At 42.6% G+C, this 24,370-nt stretch overlaps 1 protein-coding gene across 1 annotated transcript in view; it reads right to left on the reverse strand.

Annotated features, from left to right (window-relative positions):
• The window catches only part of KIF17 (kinesin family member 17), a 1,103,253-nt gene extending 1,079,297 nt beyond the window's left edge, over positions 1-23,956 (reverse strand). Inside the window, exon 1 of the mRNA XM_069610326.1 lies at positions 21,714-23,956. Coding sequence (XP_069466427.1) covers positions 21,714-21,938 — 225 coding nt within the window. The 5' untranslated portion in view covers positions 21,939-23,956. The remainder of the gene's footprint in view (positions 1-21,713) is intronic.
• Positions 23,957-24,370: the final 414 nt, after the last annotated feature.

Below are 24,370 nucleotides of genomic sequence, written 5' to 3' on the forward strand. Positions count from 1 at the left end.
GAACTACGTTGGCCATAGGGGACATTAAGGGTCTCTTGGCAGCCATCATTGGGGAAAGAGCTGCTGACATATGGAGGAGAGCAGGGTATTCAAGTGTGACAGCACAGAACACAACGCACAATGGATTGCCATTTAATAAGCGTAGAGCAGATGTTTGGAGGGCTCTTAAGGTACAGTATCCTGACACATCAGACATGGGTGCAATTATGACACGTAAGATGAAAGAAGATGAAGATCCTATTGCTTACATTCAGGATATTCAAGAGCGTTGTACTCTTGAAATGAAAAAGCCATGGGAAAAAACAGTGGCACTATTTTACCACAATATATGTCAAGGGTTGCCAGAGCAAGTACAGAGGCAGATGAAGAAACAAGTGGGAATGGAAGCCAATCCTTGGGCTGAAATACAGCTGACTATAGTGCATCACTGTCGGCTCTTGCAAGAGAAAAACAAGAAGGATGAGACTAGGAAATATGACAAAGCCAAATTAGTTCAGAAAGAAATTGTCAAAGTACGCCATAAAGGGGCCATATTGACAAGCAGAGAAGGGCTGGTAGTACAGCAAGAAGTGGGTACATTGCAGGCAAATAATCAGCGTAGGATGGATCAATGGGTTTATGCCACGAGGTAGAGGCATGTCATATAGAGGAAGGGGTGGATTCCAAAACAATCAAGGTGGGTTTCAAAACACGCAGAATGCGCAAGAAGGATTTAACCTAACCAAATGGGCTCCTCCTGTATATTGGACTTGCAGGATGACAGGGCACATTGTGGGTGAATGTGGGAGCCAAGGGAATGTACAGAATGGCCAATTCTTCAGAGGGGGGACAGCTTATCCTCCAGCATATAGCTCACAAGCGAGGGAAGGGTTTGCCCAAGATCAGACAGTGCACCAAACACAGATGCCACAAATACAACAAGCACAGCAACCACAGCAAGCGCAAATGAATCCACCGCAAGGGCAGTCGCAGCATGCGCCCATGCAGACACAACAGTAACAAACACAGGACAATTGCTGACACCTAGGATAGGCGATGTCACTGTAGTGGGAGGGAATCTTTTCACAGATACAGGGCTATGCATGTATCCACAATAGGACAGCTCAAAGGGGGACTTGATGTGTTCAGTACTATCTGTGACACCAGACACCCAAGAGGAACCAACGGTTGATGTGACGATAGGAGGGAAATCTTTTTCTTTTTTAGTAGACACTGGGGCTACTCGTTCATGTATACAAGAGGGAAAATATCCAATGTCGGGAAATGCCATGAATGCTCAAGAGTGCTCTGGAGCTACAAGTCGAGTTCCTTTTACTGACAAATTACCAGTCTCCATAGGAGAGTGTGACATGTCTGTTCCATTGTTGTATTCTCGACAGACACCAGATAACATTTTGGGAAGAGTTTTGACTTAACATGACGATTTCTTTTACTGACGAAGGTATAGTGTTTCACTCCTGGAATACACTACATCAATATGGGTGAATTTATATTAGCATTCACAGAGCAAGTGGCTCTGCGAGGCGTTCCAGTAGAGCCAGAGGTTTTCCTTTATCGGGTGAGCATTCTATTAACATGGCCAGATACCCATGGACGAAGAGGGAGGAGAGACTATCCCTACAGAATTAGAAGCAGCCATAGCACGAAGGGAATTGGCAATGCTGAAGGAACAGATGACAAGGGTAGACCATCGAGAACAGTAATAGCTATTGAAGAAGGGTATAGGCTGATTGACATTACTGACGATGACATGTTTAGAGATGACCCGTCCGACGATGAAGTGGTGTTCTTTATGAGCACCACATATTGGATAAAAATAGAGAAAAGGGAAATCCCACAAAGAATGGTGATAGTACGGCAGCGTCCAGCATTTTTTGATGAAGACTTAGAGAAGGTGCCAAGCCTTCTATGGACTACAGGCCCTTATGACGTAGGTCTGTTAAAAAGGGTAGTGGAAGTCAAAATCAAGTTGAAACCAGGAGCCATTTTACCTCGAGCAAGTCAGTACCCCATGTCTTGAGAGGCTAATGAGGGTATTTTTAAGACCATTTCAGCACTGATGGAACAGGGTATTCTGGTACCGTCAGAATCATTGTGTAATACCGCAAATAGAGGTTTGTGGAGATTCATACAGATCCGATTAACAAGATTATAGATGCAGAGTTTCCTTTAGTTCCGAAACCTGGCGATGTTACTATGCAGTATCCCAGTAGAAGCACAATATTTCACAGTGATTGATTTGAAAAATGCATTTTTCTCAATCCCGCTGGACAAGGGCTCACAAGACTTGACTTAATTTACGTTCCGCCAGACTCGTCTGAAACACACTGGGCTGTCCCGAGGGTACTGTGAGTCTCCATCAATCTTTAACAGAGTCTTTCAGATGGACCTAGGTAATATTGATTTGAAAAGTGCTGTGATACAATACGTAGAGGACATTTTAATCTGTAGCACAACAGAAGATGAATGCAGACAAGACTGGATTCAGTTGATGACTACCCTAGCAGACAAAGGATACAAGGTAGACAAAGAGAAATTGCAGTGCTGCCAAGAAGAGGTGTTATATATAGGACAACTGATCTCACATGAGGGAAAGAAGGTGGCACCTGAAGGGGCTGAGGCAATTATGAAAACTGCAAAACTGCACACGGTAAAACAGATGCAACCATTTTTGGGACTATGTAATTATGCCTGGGTGTTTGACTATAGTTCGTACACAAGACCCCTTTTGCAGGCTTTAAAAAAGGCACAGATAGACAAAGTAACAATAGAATGGATTGTGATGGGCTGATCTATGATGCTTTTAGTGGAACATGCTCTGTTTGCCATTTTAGAGAAACCCAAGTTTACATTGACATCCGAAAGAGCTTTTGCTTATGAAGTGATAACTTCGAACCCAGCGATTAAAATTGTCGGATGTAAAATAGTGAATCCTGTCACATTTGTAGTTGAGCCAGTGACAGAAAGTGACCAGGTTCATGATTATGCAAATTATATAGAATTCAATGATGACATACCACGCGTGAAAGAAAACATGTTGTCAGGAGGGGAAATCCTCTTTATTGATGGTTCTTCGAAAATTGATCAAATCAGTGGAGACAGGCATTCTGGCACAGCTATAGTGAGGCATATAGCAAACAGCGAGTTCAAAATTGTAGCAAGTGCAAGACTACCATCTCACTTTTCGGCACAAGCAACATAATTGTTAGCGCTTATTGTCGCGCTTGAGAAACACGAAGGGCAGGAAGTGACGTGTACAGTGACTGCGCCTATATGACGTCAACTGTACATGCAGGGCTAGCATGTTGGAAAAGGAGGGGATACCTCAGAGTGGACGGCACTCCATACAGAACGCATCCTTATTGGACAGGCTAATTAAGGCACTACAGCTCCCAGGAGCCATAGCGGTCGTTAAATGCGCCACCCATGCTAAACGTACAGACTTTATTTCTTGCGGATATGAAGCCGCAGACGCAGAAGCCAAGAGGGTTGCCCTATTCACCAGATATTTCAACTTTTGATACTCCAGATGTCAAAGAGAAACTAGTCATGATTATGGTAGTGAAAAAAGGATTTAATCATTTGCCAAGAACCCAATTAATGGAGATTCAAGGCAGTGCACCACCGGAAGAGCAGGAATTGTGGAAGCAAAGGGGGTGTTCTTTATCCCCCACTGAAGCATTATAGCGACAGGATAGCACTGGAAAGCTGGTGATGCCAGTAGCATTGTTAAAGGTAGCGCTTGAACAGCTGCACTACCCTGCACATGTAACTAGGAAAAGTCTTGCTGCAACTATTGCAGAAGATTGGTTTACTCCAAACCTGTTAGAACACGTTGCATTGTATGTAGTAAACTGCATCGTATGTGAGATATTTACTGCTGGGCATACACTGCAAACAATTAGAGGAGTTATTCCTTGACCGAATGATCCATTTCAGCATTTACATATTGACTATGGTGATATGATGCAAGTGTGTAGTGGATACAGGTATCTGATAGTGGTGGTGTGTCCCATCTCCAGGTGGATCGAAACAGGTCCATGCACACACCCTGATGCCACTTGCGCAGTGAAGTTTCTAGTACATGAAGTATTTCTTAGATGGGGAGTGTGTGAGGTGCTGACATCCGATAATGGGCCACATTTTGTTAATGAAGTATTTGAACAAATAGCATTATTATTGAATGTTAAGCACAAGTTTTCTTCTGCTTATCAACCTCAAGTGAACAGGATATGTCGGAGACTCAACGGCCTCCTTAAAGAAAGGATTGCCAAGCTCAAGCTTACGTTGAAAAAGGGATGACTATATTGCCTGCCCTTAGCTTTATGTGCCCTAAGGAATCAGCCTGGTTCGGACAACCACCTCACACCCCATGAACTAGTGACAGGACGGCGAATGAGTAAACTTTTAACTTCTCCATCGAGGAGTAGAAGTGATGGCCAAAGTACATCAGAAATGTTAGGATATGAGTTACATGTGTATTTGACATGTATGCCCGCCAGTACCTCTCTCATTTCAGAACAACTCAAGCACCAGGGGGGTCAGTCTCAGAACACAGATGAAAACCATCCAGCAACCGGATCTTCTGAACTTTTATCAGTACCGAGACTATTTGTTGGTGATGCTGTGCTAATCAGAAATCTCACGAGGAAGTGGCACAAGCCAAGATTTAACGGGCCCTTTGTTGTAGAGAACGTTACTCCTTCAGCACTAAAGGTCCAAGGCAGGTGAGCGTGGATACATCTAAACAATGTAAAGCTACACACGTGCGAGATCGCAGCACCCCCAGTCATCAGTCCAGAAGTAAGACAAAAAGAAGAATTTCAGCATGTGCAGACTCGATCGATGACAAAGAAGAAGGACGATAAGGCTACAAATTGATACAAATTGATTAATAAATGCAGATTTGCATTTAGACTGTGGCTCCCCTTGGACATTCCTTATAGATATTATAGAAGGCTTGCAACTCTTTTGCTTCAGCCACAAGAATCTTTGAAAATGAACTTTAGAAAAACATTGATGTATCACGAATATGCCTGATTTGGATTTCAAGTTTGATAATTGGAAACGTGAACAGTACCCCGATTTGTTTCTTACTGAATATTTGTTTGGCTGAATTTATGGTTCTCCAAGAAAGTGAGGTGCATCGATTCGTACTTACTGTTTTAGTGTTTATTCTTCGAGCTTATCCTACTCTTGTCAGAAGAGATGTGGACAGCCACACTTTTATACATAATCCTATGAATGGACCTGTAATTAGAAGGCTGCTTATAGCAATAGTAGAGAAATTACTGCAGCTATCAAATTCATTAAAGTTGCCGGTGGAAAGTGTTTTTCCTTCCTTAAATTGCAGTAAAAATGTGAAATGTTGAAGTTAATACAATTTCAGAGAATGTGCAAGCTCAAGAAGTTCCAGAGTGGCATAAGTGGTGGGGATTCATCTGTTGGTTTGTGATATACATATGCACCATTATGCTTTGTGTTTTTCTGTTTCTTGTGATTTGCCTTTTCTGTCTCCTTGATCCAAATAAGGCAGAGGTCCCTTTGATCCTCTCCACTCCAGGAACTCTTGTTGATTTGCCCATTACAAATGAGCCAAAACCCTTTGTGTTCTCGCCCCATCATAAGGCTGCTTTAGAATTGTTTCCATGGGATGCTAACATTTTGAGAGGGAAATACAGGAGAAGTGCAGAAGAAGACAACGATGCTTTATAAATGAACAAATAAATAAATCGGATCAACACGTATTTAGACAATTCAGTACACGTGGGTAATAACGTGGTATCAGCACATGAAAAAGGAAGGAGAGAGAACATCTAAGGAGAGTTGCTGTGGGTGTTCCCTGATACCGTATTCCATGGGAACTGTTAGGCAAGATTGTATGTAGTAACCCTGTGGAAGACTACGCCAGCCTTGTCCTCTTGGAAATAGGCAACCCAACCTTTGGTATAAGTCTGTACTACACAAGTTGGTAGAGTGACTGAGCAGCCAGGCTTATCTCAAGAGGGGTCAATGTGAGCTGTAGGGTTGCAACATAGAGTTTCACAGTGACAAGTATCCAAATAACACTTATACACAAGGTTTCTTGATTACATCATTATTTATTAATTTAACAGTCAGTTTTAAAATAAGCCTTCTTTAGGAGGGAGCAATTGGCAACACTAAAAATACACTTCAAAATACACTCCTTCATTTCAATAAAGTAAGCACATACCCTTTTGGGATGGCACACATATTTCCTACACCCTGACGAGATTTCAATAGCTAAGACACGATGGACATGTATATATCACTTTTCACACTTAAATGGTAATACTGAAGTTGTGGCGAAAAGTTTGGTGAAGGAAACAATGGTTAACAAGTTTCTCAAACAGGTAAGAACTTTGGACCCCTCCCTCCCCTCACATTGCAATGTAGATGAACCCTTTCTCAGCTATACAAGTAAGTGTTACGCTCACCTGGTTCCCACAGGGGTGTCGAGCGCAACTGGACAGCCAAGGTCCCCACCTTTTTCCTATGATATAATGTGAAAATAAAATACAAAATAGGCACAGAGTGCAAAGGCACACCAGGAAATCTCCACAGTACCCAGTAGCCCAGTCCAGCCCTGGTTGGTGCACCTTTGCGCTCACCTTGTCCCCATCCATTCCCCTTCCAGTATCAATGTCATTTCGCACCTATGACCGTGCCCTCCCAAGGGAACTCAGTGGGTGTGAACGCTCAAGTTGTCAAACACCATGTACACTTCAAAGGGATCTTCTGCACAGTGACCATTGTCCACATGGCCTCCCCAGACCCTGTGTCTCCAGACCCCCCTCTTCAAAGCCCAGGCCCTGCAATCAACAAACGTTTGTGTCCCTTCAGCACTGTTCCGGCCTTTTCGCGCTCGCCTCATGCCCATCCACCCACCCTTCCAGTATCAATGGCATTTCGCACCTATGACTTTCATAGGCCTATGCCTCTGCGCTGGAAAGATGGCAGGGTGGGTTCACATGGCAGATGGGAACCATTGGGATGGAGGCAGAATGGGTGTCTATGAACACGTCATCCATTCACATACACACCCACTTGTGTAAGCCTTTATAAACACCTTAAGATTTACATTGAGTACATCTGGGAGATCTACTAGGTATATCGTCATCGAGCCACCTGTTCACGGGATACTTGTTGCTCTGCTTGCTGAATCTGCTCATCTGTTCGCCAAAGTAAGGGTAAGTCCACTAATTACTTCCCTATGTTCATCAAACGTTACTATGAACGTTTATGTCAATTTCAACCAAATATATCCAGGATTTTAATGTTCATGTATCTCAAAGACTTATGCATTAGCGATTAGTTCAGGTATTTTCTTCTCGATAACTACCACAATTCATCACTGTGCATTGTAGTAGAATGTGCAGTATAACAATTGTATAATAAAGTTGTTGCAGAGTTCACTGGCCTAGGTCACATAGCTTTTCTGTCTTTATTCCAATTAAAATTTAAAGACAAATCTCTGGTTCAAATTGCTTTATTCACATTCATCCTGTGTTATTCATGCTAATAGTTCATATTTCTTTATACAGATCTCACACACTTTTCAAGAATGCCATCATGTGTGGTTGTCGGTTGCAATTCTGCAAGCCACGTCAAAGATCCGGGGACTATCCTGCATGTATTCCCAAAGGATATTGATTTAATAAGAAGATGGCTTAGAAATTGCGGTTGTAAAGTGGGCGACATTGAAATTAGGGTCCAGGAAATCTTGGCCGATGTGAGGGCCAATCGATTCTGTGTCTGCAGCCTGCACTTCACCCAGGATATGTACGACCAGTCAAGGTACCCAAAAAAAGGTGTACTGCGAGTTCTTTCTAAATTGCTTCCAAATGCCATCCCAACTCAATTTCCGCAAGCAGCTGGTGAGGTGAGTAGTGAATGTTGAGTTTGTTGTGTTTGTTGGTATGTAGGACAATGGTCTGCATTAATAAGCATTATCTTCCATCTGTTTATCTACATCACTGTTCTATTACTCCATTTTCCATAGTCACCGGATTCAAGACAAGTGTCAAATATTTCATCTTAGTATACTTCCTCTTTCCCCGCTTTCTGGAGCCTCTAGCCAGTAAATGTGATCCTTGATGAAAACTTCCACAGTGCCCCTTAGAAATTATGTTTGGGAAATGTGTTGGTTGACATATCCTTCTTCACTTAGAGAACATTGATGGAAAAACAGACCCTCGCAAGCGACAAAAGCACCCGCACGCCTTCTATCCCAATGGGGAGCCCTTTCGACCTGCACAAAGTGAAATTTTATCTCGTCGCATAAGTCCACCTTTCAAGTACTAATTTTCCTTTTCCATTGTACTATTTTCAGACATTGGGCTGAAAATGAAGGAGCAACATTCTGCATCAATTTCTTTTCTGAAAGTCAACATCAACCTCATACACATACCAGGTAATGATATTACAATACTCTTTGTATGCGATTGAACTACTTGCATCTGGTGTGCGTTCAATGTAAACATATAAAAATGTATTATGTGCAGTACTAGCTATTTGCACAAAGGTATGGGTTTGTGTACGTGTGTACCATTGTCTACATTTCAGTTCGTTATGTACCTTCTTCTGCATTGCATTTTGCTTTTTAATCCATATTAAAACAAGTTCTGTATTATAGGAGAATGGTGTAACTTTGACTATTATCTCGTCCTCCTTTGGAACAGGTCCACAGCTTGAGGTATTTCTATTCACATTTCACTTTCAAGAATCAAAGTACATCCAACATTGGATATACTTTGAGACATACATGTATGTAACCGTGCACTGTTTAAAACTTTCCTGATTTTGGTAGTAACGTTGCACTTTCCCCCCCTAATGCAGAACAGTTAGCAAGGACACATTGCAAAGCAAAATACTTTGCAGGGCAACATTGTAATTACGATGTTTTAGAGGGTGACCTCAAATCAAGCCCATGTTTGAACTCGGATGAATATCAGGTGAAATATGAACTGAACGTTGTGATCAAGTCACGTACACAAGGTTTTAGCCATACTAATGTTCTATTTGTGTTGCGACAGCGACCCTAACAGTTTATGGTTCAAAGTCTATGTAAAATACTTAGCTTGGAGGTGCTCTATCGAATGCAAACTTTTATTGTGCGCTTTGGCTGACATTGTATTTTTTTGTATCTTACTCTATTCAAGGAATGTGCTCCAGATGTGGACTTAGAAGAGGCGCATGCAACTGAGGTATACATATATGATGTAAAATTGGGCATCACATTGTATTATGAATACATTTTAATTATGTTGCAATCTTACAGTCTGTCTAGCTGATTGCGAATTGTAGATATGTACTTAGGTTTGTTTGCTTTGAAATTAAATTTGCTGTATTAAAACCATATAAAACCTTTTTTTTGCAGCTGGATGTCGCCGTCCACAAAGCGAAGGGCACTTTTTCGAAGCAAATCAAGAAACCAAGGGTAAATAACCTACCAATTTGTTTTTCACAAGCTTTTGAGCAGATGTTTTAGTCTTTCTAGTTTTTTGTTGGAACATCGCATGTCATTTATGTGTGCAATACATTCAGCATCTTCTTCTATTTATTCTTTTAGAAGCCCAGAAGTAAGAGGTGTATAAAGTCACAGACATCGCTTGAAACCAAAGATGTTGCTTGCCAAACCGATTTCACATTGGAGCAACTAATACCTCTGGCGCAGCGTGGCACAGTCAACAAGCAGACTAGTGATGCATTTATCCAATGGCCGTAAAATGAATGGAATGTCACATGCGACCCTTACAAAGTCAGCCTAGACCAATGCTACTTTGTGCCAGGTCGAACACATGAAAATGAAGAAAGTGATGATGCATTGCAACTGCTTTCCGACCCCTTCACACAATCTAAACCCGCTAAAAATGCTCTACCAAAAAAACACTCAAAGTTAGCTGTTTCTCCAATTCATATTGAATTATCACATCATGAACTGACAGATGTTTAAGCTTCAATGAAATTGACCAATGAACTTGGAACAAGATCTCGACTTCGGTTTGCAAAGTCTTGAGGATTTGTCCACCACTACTAAAGGAGCAAAAGTACATTGTGTTCGTTAGCTGCCTGATAGGGATTGTACACATGCTCAAATGTGAAGATACAATCGGGCCAAGATATGTGGGAAGCCATTGGTGAATGTGTCTCGCGTATTACAAGGCATCAACCTGAAAATTCAAGCAACCTGTGTCCACCTCCATAAAACATTTACATGGTCTACTCAACCAATGCTCTGCAAAGTGCCAGCTCGGAATCTACTTTGTTCAGCAGCTCTACTGTTCAGCGGATCCACTTTCAGCAAGATTTCCAGTTTTTGTCAGTTTGTGGGTCTAGAGTTCCTTGCTAAAACTCAATACTACAAATACCAAAGGGAATTCTTATTCCCTTCTATTAGTCATGCTTGGAATGTTGAACAGAGGTCAATTGACAGTACATTCTCTGGCAAACGTTTCTGGCTAGCTGGCAATGGACAGTGCAACAGTCCAGGATTTTCCTCAAAGTACTGCACTTACCACTTTCACGACATGAAATGTAAAATAATTGTGAGTTCTGTGGTGGTGCAGGTGTCTGAAAGTTCATCGACTGTTGCCATGGAGAAACATGGTTTCATCAAATCCATCCAACTTCTGCAATCCAGGGGAATGGAAATAGAAGTGATAGCCACCGACTGGCACATTTCAATAGCAATGGCCATGCGAGAGCAGTTTCCACACATTCGGCATCAATTTGATGTATGGCACGTTGCAAAATCAATAAATAAATAAAAAATTACAGCTGCTGGGAAAAATAAGGGTTCAGAAAACCTTATAAAATGGTGTCAGTCCATCAGCAACCATCTTTGGTGGAGCTCGAAAACTTGTGATGGATCTGTGGAAATTCTACTTGAGAAATAGCTTTCATTGATGCACCATTGTACCAACGTACAAGCATGGACAGAAAACCAACATTTCCACAAATGTGCACCTGGACCGTTGTCGAGGGAGGAGGAATAGAAGAAGAAGTGGTAGGTGCCATGTTCACCTCCACACAAAGCACTTGAAAAGATTGTGTACGATAAAACGCTTTCGAGAGACCTGAAGGGACTCATCGTTTTCTGTCACACTGGAGATTTGGAGGTGTTCCATAATATGTGCCTAAAGTACAGGCCAAAAAGGTTGCACTTTGGCATAGATGGTATGGAGGCGAGAACGAGATTAGCTGTACTTTCCCATTAAAAAAATGTAGCTAGGGATCAACCGAGAACTTCAGGAAAATTGGGAGTGCCACGTTACTACAAGGCCTTTACAAAACGAAGCAAACAATGGGTGGTCAAGACAATATACGAGCAATTGGATTTTGAATTTGTCAAAGATCTGATATTGACTGTGTTGGCCATGCATACTCATGAACTGGAAGCTGATTTTGTTCCTAGGACACATTCAATGCCACAAAACATTGCAACAAGCCTTGTCCTCCAAAATCCAAACTTGTCATAATGCGTAGTTAGATTCAAATGATTTGTAGCTCTCTGTAAAATGCGCTCCCATTCACATCTGGAGGTGATATCAATGCCAAATCATAAATGCAAAAAAAATAAAAAACATTGGAATTCAAAAGAAACTGTGCTTGAATATTACACCCCTTGGTCAAACTCCCCTATATTAATTGTGATATCCCGCATCAGAGTTACTGGTTTATACTGTGCCTCCTACCTAGTATATCAGTTTCACTAGATCATACAAATATATTGTCCAGTTCATTCTAGCATGTGATTTCTTACAGAAAAAAAATCACGAAAGTTCTCTCAGTACAGAGTGAATGTTGGTGCCTTTGGAAAGGCCTAGACAGAACCAGTGCTCTAGACACAGTGAGCATCTGGATGAAGGTGAGTTCGTTGGAGGCACAAGGCTCCGGGATAGCAGACAGTCAGAGACATTCGATGTTGGCTTTGTTATCCTGTGCCACACAGGTATGCTCAGACTTCTGAAAGCTGTTCTGACACCAAGGGTATACCCTACTCGAATAGTGGGAATGCCTCAAGCCCCTTCCTGACTTGACACAGACATCCCAAGAAGAACCGTTTTTTCATTCAGCGGCATGATCATGCACTTTCACCAGCTGCTGCCATTTTAAAAAACATGTTGACACACTGCTCAGGGATGTGCTATGTCACCTGTGTTGCATGATGGTTAAAGAGAGGGCTGACCCAGGCGCCTTTTAGAAGGCCACAGCGCCAGTAAAAAGATCACACACAGTGTCTGAACATGCACCGTTCATTGGTAAGACAGTGTACATAACAGTATTACTTAGGGGGCGGAAGGCTACAATTGGTTCTTTGCTCATCCGTCTATTGATTGCATCGTGTGTAAGCTAGGATCATGTCTCCATGTAGCTAATGCTAAGGTCTATCTAACTCTCACAAGTTACATTTCGAAAGACACGATGATATGCTAGAGCCGGCTACTCCATCTACAGGTAATCCGCTTGGTTGAATGAAACAGTTCTGGAGGAGGGCGAGGTTAGCTTTATTTGCAATTTCCTTTGAGGTCTGATAAACACTTGTTTGTTGCATCAACAAATTCGTGAATGTAGACACGTTAACATGGCGTAACATATGTTTTCATGGATGTTTCAAGCTGTGCTTCCTGTTCTGAAACACTGTATAGTCTCAATGCCTTTTTTTTCCCGCATTCTTTGCTGAAACCGAAAGCTAAACGTCTCTGCCTTTAAATAGGACAAGTGCCTTATTGTAATTTAGCCTTGAATGCTAGGCAGCAATTGCTCGAAGGACACAAGTTGTGGGGAATAGAAAAAAAGAAGATAACTTTAACTATATTGAGAGCAGACATGTACCGCCAAGTTAGTGTGAAAGTGTGTGGTACATCATACAGAGCGGTTGCTTGTGGACTAAACATGGAATTTCCAGAAATTATGTAAATTCCAATTTACATAACATTTTTATTGGGATTAAAAACGAGTAGGGTGCAGTGCTGTATGCATAATAATTAACTGACGGCGGGGTAAACATTGTGCGTGTGCACTGTGATCGCTTTTCGAGCAGTAATCTTGCAAGCTTTGTTACAATGACATCTGTCCGGGGTTCAAGCTGAATGCTTGCTATGTTTGTTCTTGGTTTTCTCCATGTGGTTCTCCATCCCATTAGGAGCTATACCTACTTCATGGTGCTCAAATTGTACACAACTTGTGGTCTCAAGTAGTACACCTTGTTTTCATTTGTGTGTTAAATATTGGTTGTGTTGTGCTTATGATTAGGTTTCAAAGAGTTATGAGTTATACAGTAATGTGTTATATTAAAATAAAGAACGGCTACTGAAATGTACTTTTATTGTGTTTTGTTTGCAGATACTTTATACCGTACTGCCCGTGCCATAGCTTCCAGGTGCCAGCAGATGGCTTCTAGAATCAACACTGGAGGATTACCATAAGCAGTGTTTTTTCGATCAGCGTTATGTGGGACGATCGATATGGCCCTATATGTCCATTTGCATTTCCGGCAATAAGGAGCAACATGTCAGCATTCATGATGTAAGAGCACGGAGAATCAAGAGTGTTTGGATTTTAAAGTGCAAAAAAAGACATGTCTTCTCCCACACAGAGCACCAAGGAGGGTCATTGAATTGTTTTGCTTTTGTGCCATATGGCAAGACAAGGACACAAAAGGACAAAGAACATTGAGCGTTCATCATAATCTGCGCAGCTCGAGAGTTATGCAATCGTCGTCAGCTCGAACTAACCCACAAAATGTTTAAAAATGTTGTTTCTTGGAGTTTATAATTTCATGTGAACATTCTTTTAAAAATAAAAGCACTGCAACATTGCAGACTATTGTTGATGCATCATTGAAAAATTCTATACGCAAAGGCTATTTAGGGCAAGACAGAGAAGGTATGCTCTGTGAGGATGTCTGATTATCTTGTGTTTATCTTCCTGTTTCTGCGGGCGTGGGTGATGACGTGGCCCGTCAGGCTACGCTGGCCACAAACGTAATGAAAATAGGTGGAGCAGATTGTTCGGACAAGTGATGTCAGCATCGAGGGCGGGTGTTTTGATTTATTGCTGCAAGCACACTTAAACTTAGGGTGATCGATCCAAGGATAAGATCAGAACAAGACGGCCGCGCCCAATATGTTCTTTTCGCATGTGTAAAAGTGAGCAAAACTAAACTAAAGTGCATCGGAATTTTTTTTCCGATCGATCACCATATGCTTATAACGACTTACCCGAACGATCGGAACAATAACATTTGTGAGCACACTATTCCTTTAATGGAGAAGATTATTAATGGTATGGTTACTGTATCAGAAACAGTAGCCCCATGGAAAAGAGGAAAAAGCTCAAACACAAAGAAATATGGTAAACAAGTGTAATGTACAAGATAAAAAAACTGGCCTATGCAGACTGACAGATGCAGGTGAAAGAGTAGAAAACATCCCAAAGCAAGGCCGGCAAATTAGCATGCAAGGTTCCTTCATGTGCACGCAGGAAATAAGTTATGAGAATGAGGGAAAGGGTACTCTGCCAAGAGGGCTGTGCAAGGTTAGAGCCACTCATCCATGCCATTTAACCTTCAGTCATAAGAAGTGGGTAACTCATTAGCTACATTTTTACAGAAAAAGAGCACGAACACTCGAGATTGATTAGAGACAGCACCACATTCATACACACTTAAGACTCAGAAAAAGCCAGGGATACCGTTCTATATTGTTTTCAATTTGTAATTGACCTGTGCAACTGGTGAATCATGTAAAAGTCTCCACATCTCAAGCAGTTCCTTTACCAACACCTGTTATTTAATGCATGTACTGGTATCCCTATTGAGCCACTGATAGGTTGTTGAGTGTATCTTTAGAAAGGGCCAGTGGGACTCATTATGTGTTTGATGATAAATCAGCAGTAAATATGGTGATTTACCTGCAAAATTGTTTAGCACTACTGCCGCGCAGTCCCATGGCATTACAAAAGGATTATGAGTGGTTATATGGTATTAGAAATCCCATTTTCTGCTATCTATAGGACTCCATGTGGATGCTGGAGGTAAAGCTTTCCCTTCAAGGTCAAAATCGGAATTCAATGGAGCAGTAAAAGTGGTGGTAATTCTGTTAATGCAAAAAAGTGGCAGTAACGGAATTCACACCACTTTTTTACTGCACCACCTAATTTGTAATGTGATCCAATGATTTTACCTAAATAAATGCATTCAAAGATTTATTTGTTTCCTTTTACCAGCCAAAAGATTCTTACCATTTACAGCATTTTCCAAATCTGAGATGTTGTTATTGTCTCACACCTCCACTGTCCCTGTTTTCGCGTAATGAAAAGATTTTTGTGTAAGCATTCTGTTTTTATTTTTTTGGCCTTTATTTTGTGAGATGCCTATAATCCTTAAAATGGGAAATGACATGCTCATAGGAGAGAAAGTGCAGCCTTCAGATCCATTAAAGCAGCAAAAGGTACAAAGAAATATTGCCCCACCAGTAACAGTACTAGGAGAAATACTTCCAGAAGTGCAACCATTAGTAGTACTAGTAATACTTCTAACCGATTTTAGTACCATAGGTATCAACGTTACTGGTATTACTACTACCACCCCTGAAGCTAGCAGTAATAGTACTAATAGTAATACTACTACCGTGGTACTGTCACTGTGAGTACTAGTAACACTACTACTCCTACCACTAGTAGTAGTAGCAACAGGAGCACTACTACTGGTAGTGTAATGTAATGCCCTTCTGCCAGTATTGGTGGTCTCACTGCACGTGGCTCTTTAAGAAGAAGAGGGTGGGGTTCATTAGTGGGACAGTGGGAGAAGCAGATACGAAACCTGGGGTGTGGATAGGTGCAGGTTGGAGGTACCTGGTTCCTGAGTATTAATCTTCTTTCTATAGTGTGCCAGGGAAACTTGATTTGATTTTGATTTGATTTTTATTTATACCGCACACCACTGAACCTGAGGCATGAGGGCGCCAACAAAACATACAAGTACAGACAGCAGTAGCCGAAAAAAACAGAGCACAAAAGTCAAAAAAAGACAAACACGTAGCACAGCTGCAGCAATTAAAACGAGAGTATTAAGTTAAGGCATACAAAAATAAAGATGTCAATTCAAGATAATTCTAAGCTTAGTGAACGCGGACATGTCCTGTAAATGTGTAAATCTATTAAAAAACCAAGGCAAACAACTGGAACCACATCCAATGACGATACAGTCTGTATTGTCCGCTGTACACCAATTATTAACCTGTAAACGACAGAACACTTTTAGGTCCTGAGTTCTGACGCAGTTGAGACCCAATTTTTGGTTTAGCCCGGCTAAAATGTTATTCTTAAGCACCTCCCTGGATTCAAATTGTTTCAGCTTGTCAACGTTCATTATGATGATGTTTCTAGGATCCATAACAAAGCTCCTTGCACTTAAGTCCATAACTTTAGCGATATCTGATTTTTTATGACAAATGGCCGTAGAGAGTGGAGGAGCCAGAGGTAGAACAGACTTAGTAGGAGCGGGATACCCTCTGAAGAAACGAGGTCCCCTGAGCAGAGAACAGAGGAAACTGCCTTTGCTTGCAGGGACAAACCTATCTGAGAGGAATCAATAACAACTGTTTGGCAGCCCTGATGAAACCCATTCTGACCAGGAGATGTTTGAGAGGATTTTTCCATTACTTTAAGATCATTTAGACTGGATTTCTGAGCATTTGGAGGGTATAACGAGGGCACTTTTGGACCAACGGAGACCACCCAGGCGTGAAATTCCTCAAAGTTAGAGAAAACTGCTAAGCTAACATATGGTCCTTGAAAAGCAACCAGTTTGTCTGGTGCTTTAGGGTCACCCAACCCCCTCTCAGATCTTACAACAGTCAATTCTTCAAGCTGCTCCCCTTTTTTTAGTGGCTGAGCTAGCAGAATCTGGGCGCCCATAGGATCATGGCCTTCAGATTTGTCGGGTTCCTTGTCCTCTAATAGAACCCTGTTCGCCTCTGCATCTGCTTCTGCATTGCCTCTGCATCTCCACTTGCCGGCTGCACTACCACTGTTTATTGCCTCAATGTTCTATTTATTATTTATTTTGCTCTCCTCTGCTCCGCACCTTCCACTCGCCCCCTTCCATGCACTTTTTCCATTTTTCCCTTTCCCATGCTCTTGCGCGTTCTCAATTTCACTGGGCCTAGTAAGATCGCTGTTGTGTTGTGTTCTCCCCTGTTCCCCTCCCTTGCCTAGTCACGCTCTGAAACACTTGTGTACGAGCGCAATACAAATAAAATATCATATCATATATCATATCATAGATATCATAAGGATCTGATGCCTTTAGCTGAGGGTGCATGGAAAGGGGTAAGAGAGAGGAGACAACAGTGGCATCACTCTTGGGATCTTTATTAGTAAGCAAAAGATTGGTGAGCAAAAGATGTTCCTTCTGTAACTGTTGTCTCCTTTTAGCACTTAGTGCTAAAACTTCTGATAAACGGCTACCAATACTGTGGAAAGCCAGAGGTGGTGACTGAAGGGAGAGTTCGGCCCTACTCTGGGCATCAGGCAGAATATCAGCGGACCCCATCCCTGAACTAGGGACAGTGTCTAGTACAGTAAGAAGATCTGTATCATTGTCCCTGCTGGTCATTGTTTGTGTTGTTTGCCTCGTAATTGGCATGCTAACACTTGGGAGAACGTTATCCATGGGTAACAGCCCAAGATCTGAAAGGCTGCAGCACTTTTGGTCCTGTTAGCCTGTGATGTCAGAGAGTGTGATAGAGCTAAAGAGGAGAGCTTAGTCGTGGCTCGTTAGTGTTAATTTGCTAATGGCTATGCAATGTTGGCCCTATAATAAATAAATGTGGCAGTGTCGCAATACAGAGACAAAAATGGATTGGCTTCTATTCCTCTTTCAGTTACATTCAGTTTTATACTGCTACAGGCTTAGGCGCAAATAACATATGTTCAATGTATTCAATGGAACAATGTATATATCCCTTGAACTGTAAAGTGTCGGTAAAGGACACCTCCTAAAAATAATTACTGCTAGAGGCAAAAATGGAAGAGACACACACACAGCACAACACGGATAGGGGGAGCAGCGCTGACTTCATCACACAGAACCAGTAGAGCATTGGCGGCAACAGTATGGATTCTCGGTACAGAACATGCAACACCACTTCAAGTTTCCCTAACTCATTGGAGCTCATTTTGCTCTGTGGCATAATGTGAATGAAATACATAAAAGCATTTACGCCTTTCGTTCATGCCATGCCATATTTTCATTCATTTATATGGTAGAGAGGAGGATCAAACACAACTTGCATTTCAGCTGCTCCCTTCCTCTCTGCCACAAAATACTTCAGCATTTGTGCCTGCATGTATTTTCATGCGGGCGCAAATGCTGGGGATCCCAATGGAGTCCACCCGCCTTTTGCACTGGCAAAAAACCAGCGAACTGCATAGGGATCCATTGTAGACGTTGCCTGACATGCATACATGGCAGGCACCATTTACTTCCTTTGCACAACAGAGTGCAAAAGTTAGGAAAAAACTGCGTACAAGCGTGTACGCTGTCTTTTGCCATGCAATTTTTCACTCTGCCGTGTAAATGATGAAAAGTTGGCAGCAGGGAGCCATTTACGTTGTAGTGTTAACGTAATGGCTCCCCAACGCCAGATTGTTAGCTCAAAGAAAATTAGCTCCATAGCGTGTACGGCATAGAGAGTGTACAACACAGTAAGTCTACTCCACTCAGAGAAGAGCAAAGTGATAGCTAAAGACATTTGTAATAATAATGATCGCGAAAAAAGTAAAAACACAATGCAAGGCAGCATATATATGGAAACAGCAACAATGCATCAAGCAGCATGGAAAGGAAACAAGCTCCTAAAAGCAACTTTCAAAAACTCTCTTCAACTTATCACTTGCTCTCCTTTCTACAAGGTGGATGCCACTATAACAGAGCTTTCCCAATAATGCACTTGTTCTACATCACGGAAAACCTCAAAGACCCCCAAGGCCCTGTTAATGTTTATCTTCAGAAGCTCTGTCAGAGAGCTAAATCTCTCTCTCTGTAGCTAGGCCTAATTAGTGAGTTGAAATGTCGAGCAGACATCAGGGTGAAACAAATGTGGTTGCCGATACGGGCAGACAACAGGTTGGACCTATCGAGTGTCTGTGGTTCTGAGTTTTCTGACACACGGCGAGACACAATGGGTTTATAATGTACCAGTGCACAGTTCCAGTTATAAGTTAAAAAGCCATATGTTTGGTTTCTTACGAAAGGTCGGATGATTAGTCCTGTATAGTTCTGAGATGGTGGGAAATTCTACTCTTTTCAACTGCGAAGAATCTACCACTACAGCGGAAATTCTACATTTCAGTATTTACAAGAACAGCTTATCTGAAGAAAGACCCTGCCTGGGATTATATAGTCGAAATCTAGTCTTCAGAGACGATGGACCCAGGCTAGAAACAGCTCTGTACTTAACACAATTACTTAAATGTAATTCTTTAAAAGACGCTAAGCCAATGAGGTTTTAGAAGTCCAGGACCACAGGATGTTTCCAGGGAAATTGAGCACTAGACGGGATGCTGCATTTGCTGAATGAGATAGTTATGGTAGTCCGAGATATGCTATTGCAATGGGCTGGTCATGAAAAAGTCATGAAAAGCAACTCCAATGAGAAGACATATTGAACGAAAGTACTAGTTTCAAAACACACTGTTGTATAAAGCTGTTTTTAGCTACTTGCTCAACTTCTGTGATTATTGTCAGGTTCTCAGCAAGTTGTAGGCTAACGTGATAAAGATTGACAACCGCCAAGGCTGCAGGGCCCAGACTAGTGGGCATGTATAGCAGTCCCCATTAGCCAATCCCTTCAAAATAAATGCCACGCCTATGTTATTGCTGTTAAACTTTAGATGGGCAATTTACGTCCCTTTAAGCCAGGGTGATGTGCTGTTCATCAAGCACTGCCAAACACTGGGCCTTCTTGGTATGAACAGCTCTCTCTCCTCCCTTCTGACCAGGCATACCACAGAATGACACACTTCCTTCCCTGCTTTTTTCATCTTCCTAACTGTGTGGAACAATTCCCCCTTCTTTTCCCAACAATCCCTGTCAACCCACAAAGGCCTGTGGTGCCCAGAATTCTTACAGGGGCTAGTGGAAGAAGCTGAGAGATTATTAATGACCTTCAAGATTTCAGTCAATGCGTTGGTTTTTGCTGAAGGGCTTTCATAGCTATCCAAAATTCACTCTAGATGTCGAAATATGCCAAAGTACATAACTGGAAGTACATAACTGGAAGAAATCATGACATAGCCGCTTGCGCCCACCGTGGCTTGTATCCACCAGACATCACCCATCACTAGTTGCCTTTTGCTGGCCTGTGCCCGAGTACAAAGAGAGTGTAATGTGCAGTGGGTCATGGTCGCTCTCTACCCTGGACACCACACAGAACTCCCTGAAAAAGAGCCACGCTTCAGAAGATAAACAGTAATCAATTATGGAAGACCCCTGATGTGAGCAGAAGGTGTTTGATGCCGGAGTGTCCTTGAAGAATCTTACATTAAGGGCTCTAACTTCTGCTTCGAGCAACCATTCTATCATTAGACATCCTTGCCCTGTAAATTGGCTCAGAGAGACAAGACATAACACAAAAACACCTCAAAACATCAAGATTCAACAGAGCTTCATCATCAGTCTCTCCCAACATCACCCTGTTAAAATCTCCAACCACAAAAGAATCAAGTCAACATCTGGGATGCAAGCACCCACTAATGATGAAAACATGCCTCTGCCATGTAGGAATAGAGATTTCAAGAAAGGTCACTATCACCGCAGCATACGGTCTTGGAACAAACTGGCCACTATCACCACAGAACACAGGGCCTCATTCTAAGTTGGGCGGTCTGGTAAAAAAGTGCTGGTGTCTGGGTTACCTCCAGCTAAATCTGGAGGTAAGCCAGGCTCCCTACCGGCCAAAAAGCCTGTGTTTTCACCACCAGCAACGACAGAAAATCCCCTATGGGACTCCATGAATGGGGATTTACACCGCCCTGCCGGCACTCGTAATCCAGCAGCAATGGCACCGGATTGAGTGTCGGTAAAGGTAAGTGCCAAATGCCGGTATCCTGGCGGCTCTACCGCCAGAACACCGGCATGCTCGGAATGAGGCCCACAGTCTGCTCACCAGTCTACATGTTAAGCTCTACTGTTAAAATATCAAATATGTAAATATCGAGCACAAATGTGGATTACCATCATATTCCTCCCTATACATTACCTTTAAAATGTGAAGAATCAAGTCAAAACGTCTGCCCCCATGAATAGCAATACAAAAATGCCCCGGTTCTCACCAATTCCCACTCACACTTCTCCAAACCCCCTCAAAAATCAATCATGCACTTTCGCTCAATTCAACCCCCATAGCATGATCCTCATTTCTTACCATACATTTGCAATATGCTCCCAAATCCTTTTCATGAGCAATGCAAGTATCCCACCAAGCCAACGAGCTTCGCCAATCTCCAACTTCACTGTATATTTGTTTCAATCTACACTTATTAGCTCTTTATTTTTCTAATTATATTTTTTAATTCCTTATTATAAATGGAAAAAGTTTAAACTGCACTTCATTAATGCCCAACTTGTCCATAAACAAAAGACAAGCAGTGGAGTGGAAATAAAGGAAACATTTTAGACTTACCTCCACTAACGGGTATGCAATCTCATTGTAGATCTGTTCAGTGCACTGATCCACGTAGTATGCACCATCGAATGTGAACTGCTTGGGGGGCTCATCCGGTCCGCCCGGCTTCTGGAGGAAGCACTGGCCCCGGCTACTATCAATGGTTATCACCTCTTTGCAACTGAGATCCTTCTCTCTGTCATTCATGGGCCGGCAGCGGACTACCACCTTCACAGACTCCATGATCGCAAGTAGAGTTTAAAGTTTACCAGTGGATCCACTGATAAATTATCCAGCCAATCTCTGAAAACCGAGACAAATCTTCTCAGTAGACACCAAGGACGGAAGTAATTTTTCTGGATGTGAAACGGAATTCAGTGATGGGATTTTGGTTTGAAATCAGCATTCAGTGCTATTTAATTTGGGATAAGACTAGGAGAAAGCCGGGCTCTCTTCTCCAATTAAAAGCTGTGCACGCCTCCTCTAGCCTTACTGGGAATGGGTTCAGAGGGAAGGGATGAAACTCAGCTCTCTAGACAAGGACTTCTGCCTGCTAAAACTGACCCTGGTAAGTTAAACGCCCGGCACATACCACAGGAAAGCTTAATGCACATCAGAGTCACCCTGTCAAGGAAGTAGTCCAGTTTTCCTACAGGAAAGGGTCTGGCAGAGATGGAACCCCCATCCTGCTCTACTTCAGGAAATGTCTGTCCTTCGAAGCATTCCCTTCGCCCTTATTACCACTTGCTACACCTTCGAATAGTCACCCATGGCAAACAGGTTACTGTTCCTGTCTCTTCCACTTCTCTTCCAGTGAACAATGTAATTTCAGTTCTGCATGTCTACCATGACCACCAGTTTTTTCTTCTCTATCTAAACCAATCTTGTCTAAATTGTACATCTAAGTATTTGTCGTTGGAAGATGCCTCTTCACTTACGATCTTTGTATATGTTCATCCACAGATCGTTCTACTTCTGCCTTGCCAGCTAGTTCCTTCCAGACTCCTTTTAGTCTCTCTTCCAGTCTGTTCTTGGTCAAAGCTACCCGTGATGGCTCCTTTTACTCTCCTACTGCCTACTTGAATTGGGCCAAACTGTTTAACTTTCAATGCCTTACTCTGCACTTGCAGTCTATTTCTGTCTTGTGGTATATTGCCTTTTGTTACAGAACTTTACCTGGCCTCCCCTTTCTTCTTTCGTTCTTATGTTTGCAGTCTTTCAGCCTAACCCCTCCGTCACGCAAATAGTTGCCCCCTTGAGCGTATATTCCCTTCCGATAGTGTCTTAATGTTGTCTATATACTTATCGCCTGCCTTTTGAAGCCCCACTACTTCAATCTCATCTCGCTTCTGCAGTTGTTTCCCCTGACCCTTCTGCTAACCTTTCTCATTTGCAACCCTTCTCCTTCACTTTATTGCGTCTCTTTACAATTTAGCATCCTATCCACTCAATCACTAAGCTCTCTTAATCCAGTCGTTTCTGTCTTCTCGCCGTATTTATCTGTCTACCCACAAATCTCCCCACCCCTCCAAAAGCGTTTTCCCTTTGCGAACTCTCCCCCTCAGTCACTTTCCCTTTATCTTTTCCTTTTCTCTCTTCCCAACCCGTCGGGTTCCGACCTGACGTAGCTTGTCTAATTTATCTCCTCCCTGCTATACACTGTCTTCCTCTATATCTAGTCCTTATTCCTGGTCTGAAGTCCCGTCTCTTCCCTGATCTCTATTCTCTCTTCTGGTCGTGTTCTCTCCGCCAACAGTCTCTTCTTTCCCCACTATCTCCCTACTGTCTCCCCTCTCCCGTCCCTTATTGTCTCGCGTCTCTTTCTCTTCTCTACTGTTTGGTCATCCTTGTCCTTAGAGATTATTCTAAATACTGCTGCAACGTCCCCCTTTCTCCTTCTTCTTGCCCTAGTTAGCCTTTTACTACCGTCTTGTTTCTCCTCTATGGAGATAATCACGTCGCCTCCTTTCCTTTGCCGTCTCGTCGCCTTTTATCTATTATCACATCTATTTGCCTCTTCTCTCTCCCCTATATTTTCTCTTCCCTGTAATGTCTTATGCCTTTCCCCTCCGGTCTCTTCTTATCCGATCTGCCCTGTCTAGCTTTCACTCTTTTCTCCCCATATGTCTGTATTTAATATGTCCCTCTTTCCCTACCCGTCTCCTCTCTGGATCTCGTTTCCTTCGACTGTCTCCTCGCACTCTCCCTGCTTCCCTCGCAGTCTCCTTTCACCCACGCACCCCATTACCCCTCCCCCGGCGTTGTCCGTTCCCCAGCAACGGGGCCGCCGTGGGTAGTGTCTAGTTCCCATTCGAGGAACGGACCCTAGCAACACAGTTTCGTTATCACGTGACCTTCAGTATATTACGTCTTCTGCCAGTACGTTTTACCTAAGCCAGCTAGTCAACTACGTCGGCGTCGTATCTCCAGCGGTGGGCGGGAAGGCATTGGGGGTAACAGGAACCACAGCGTCCTTTTAATATTCTCGCATCTCGTTATTACACGTTTCGCCGGGCATAGTTTTAGCTCACTATTGAGGGAAGGCAGGGGTTCTCAGCTTTTCCCAACTGATTCTGTGTACCCAACTAAAGTTACATCACTTTAGAATGTGATGTAACAGAATCATAGAAACGTGACTGCTGTCAGGTCATCCCCGATTCAGAGCCTTACAAACA

Source organism: Ambystoma mexicanum, chromosome 8 (assembly GCF_040938575.1).
Source record: "Ambystoma mexicanum isolate Mex_15411 chromosome 8, UKY_AmexF1_1, whole genome shotgun sequence".
NCBI lineage: Eukaryota > Metazoa > Chordata > Amphibia > Caudata > Ambystomatidae > Ambystoma > Ambystoma mexicanum.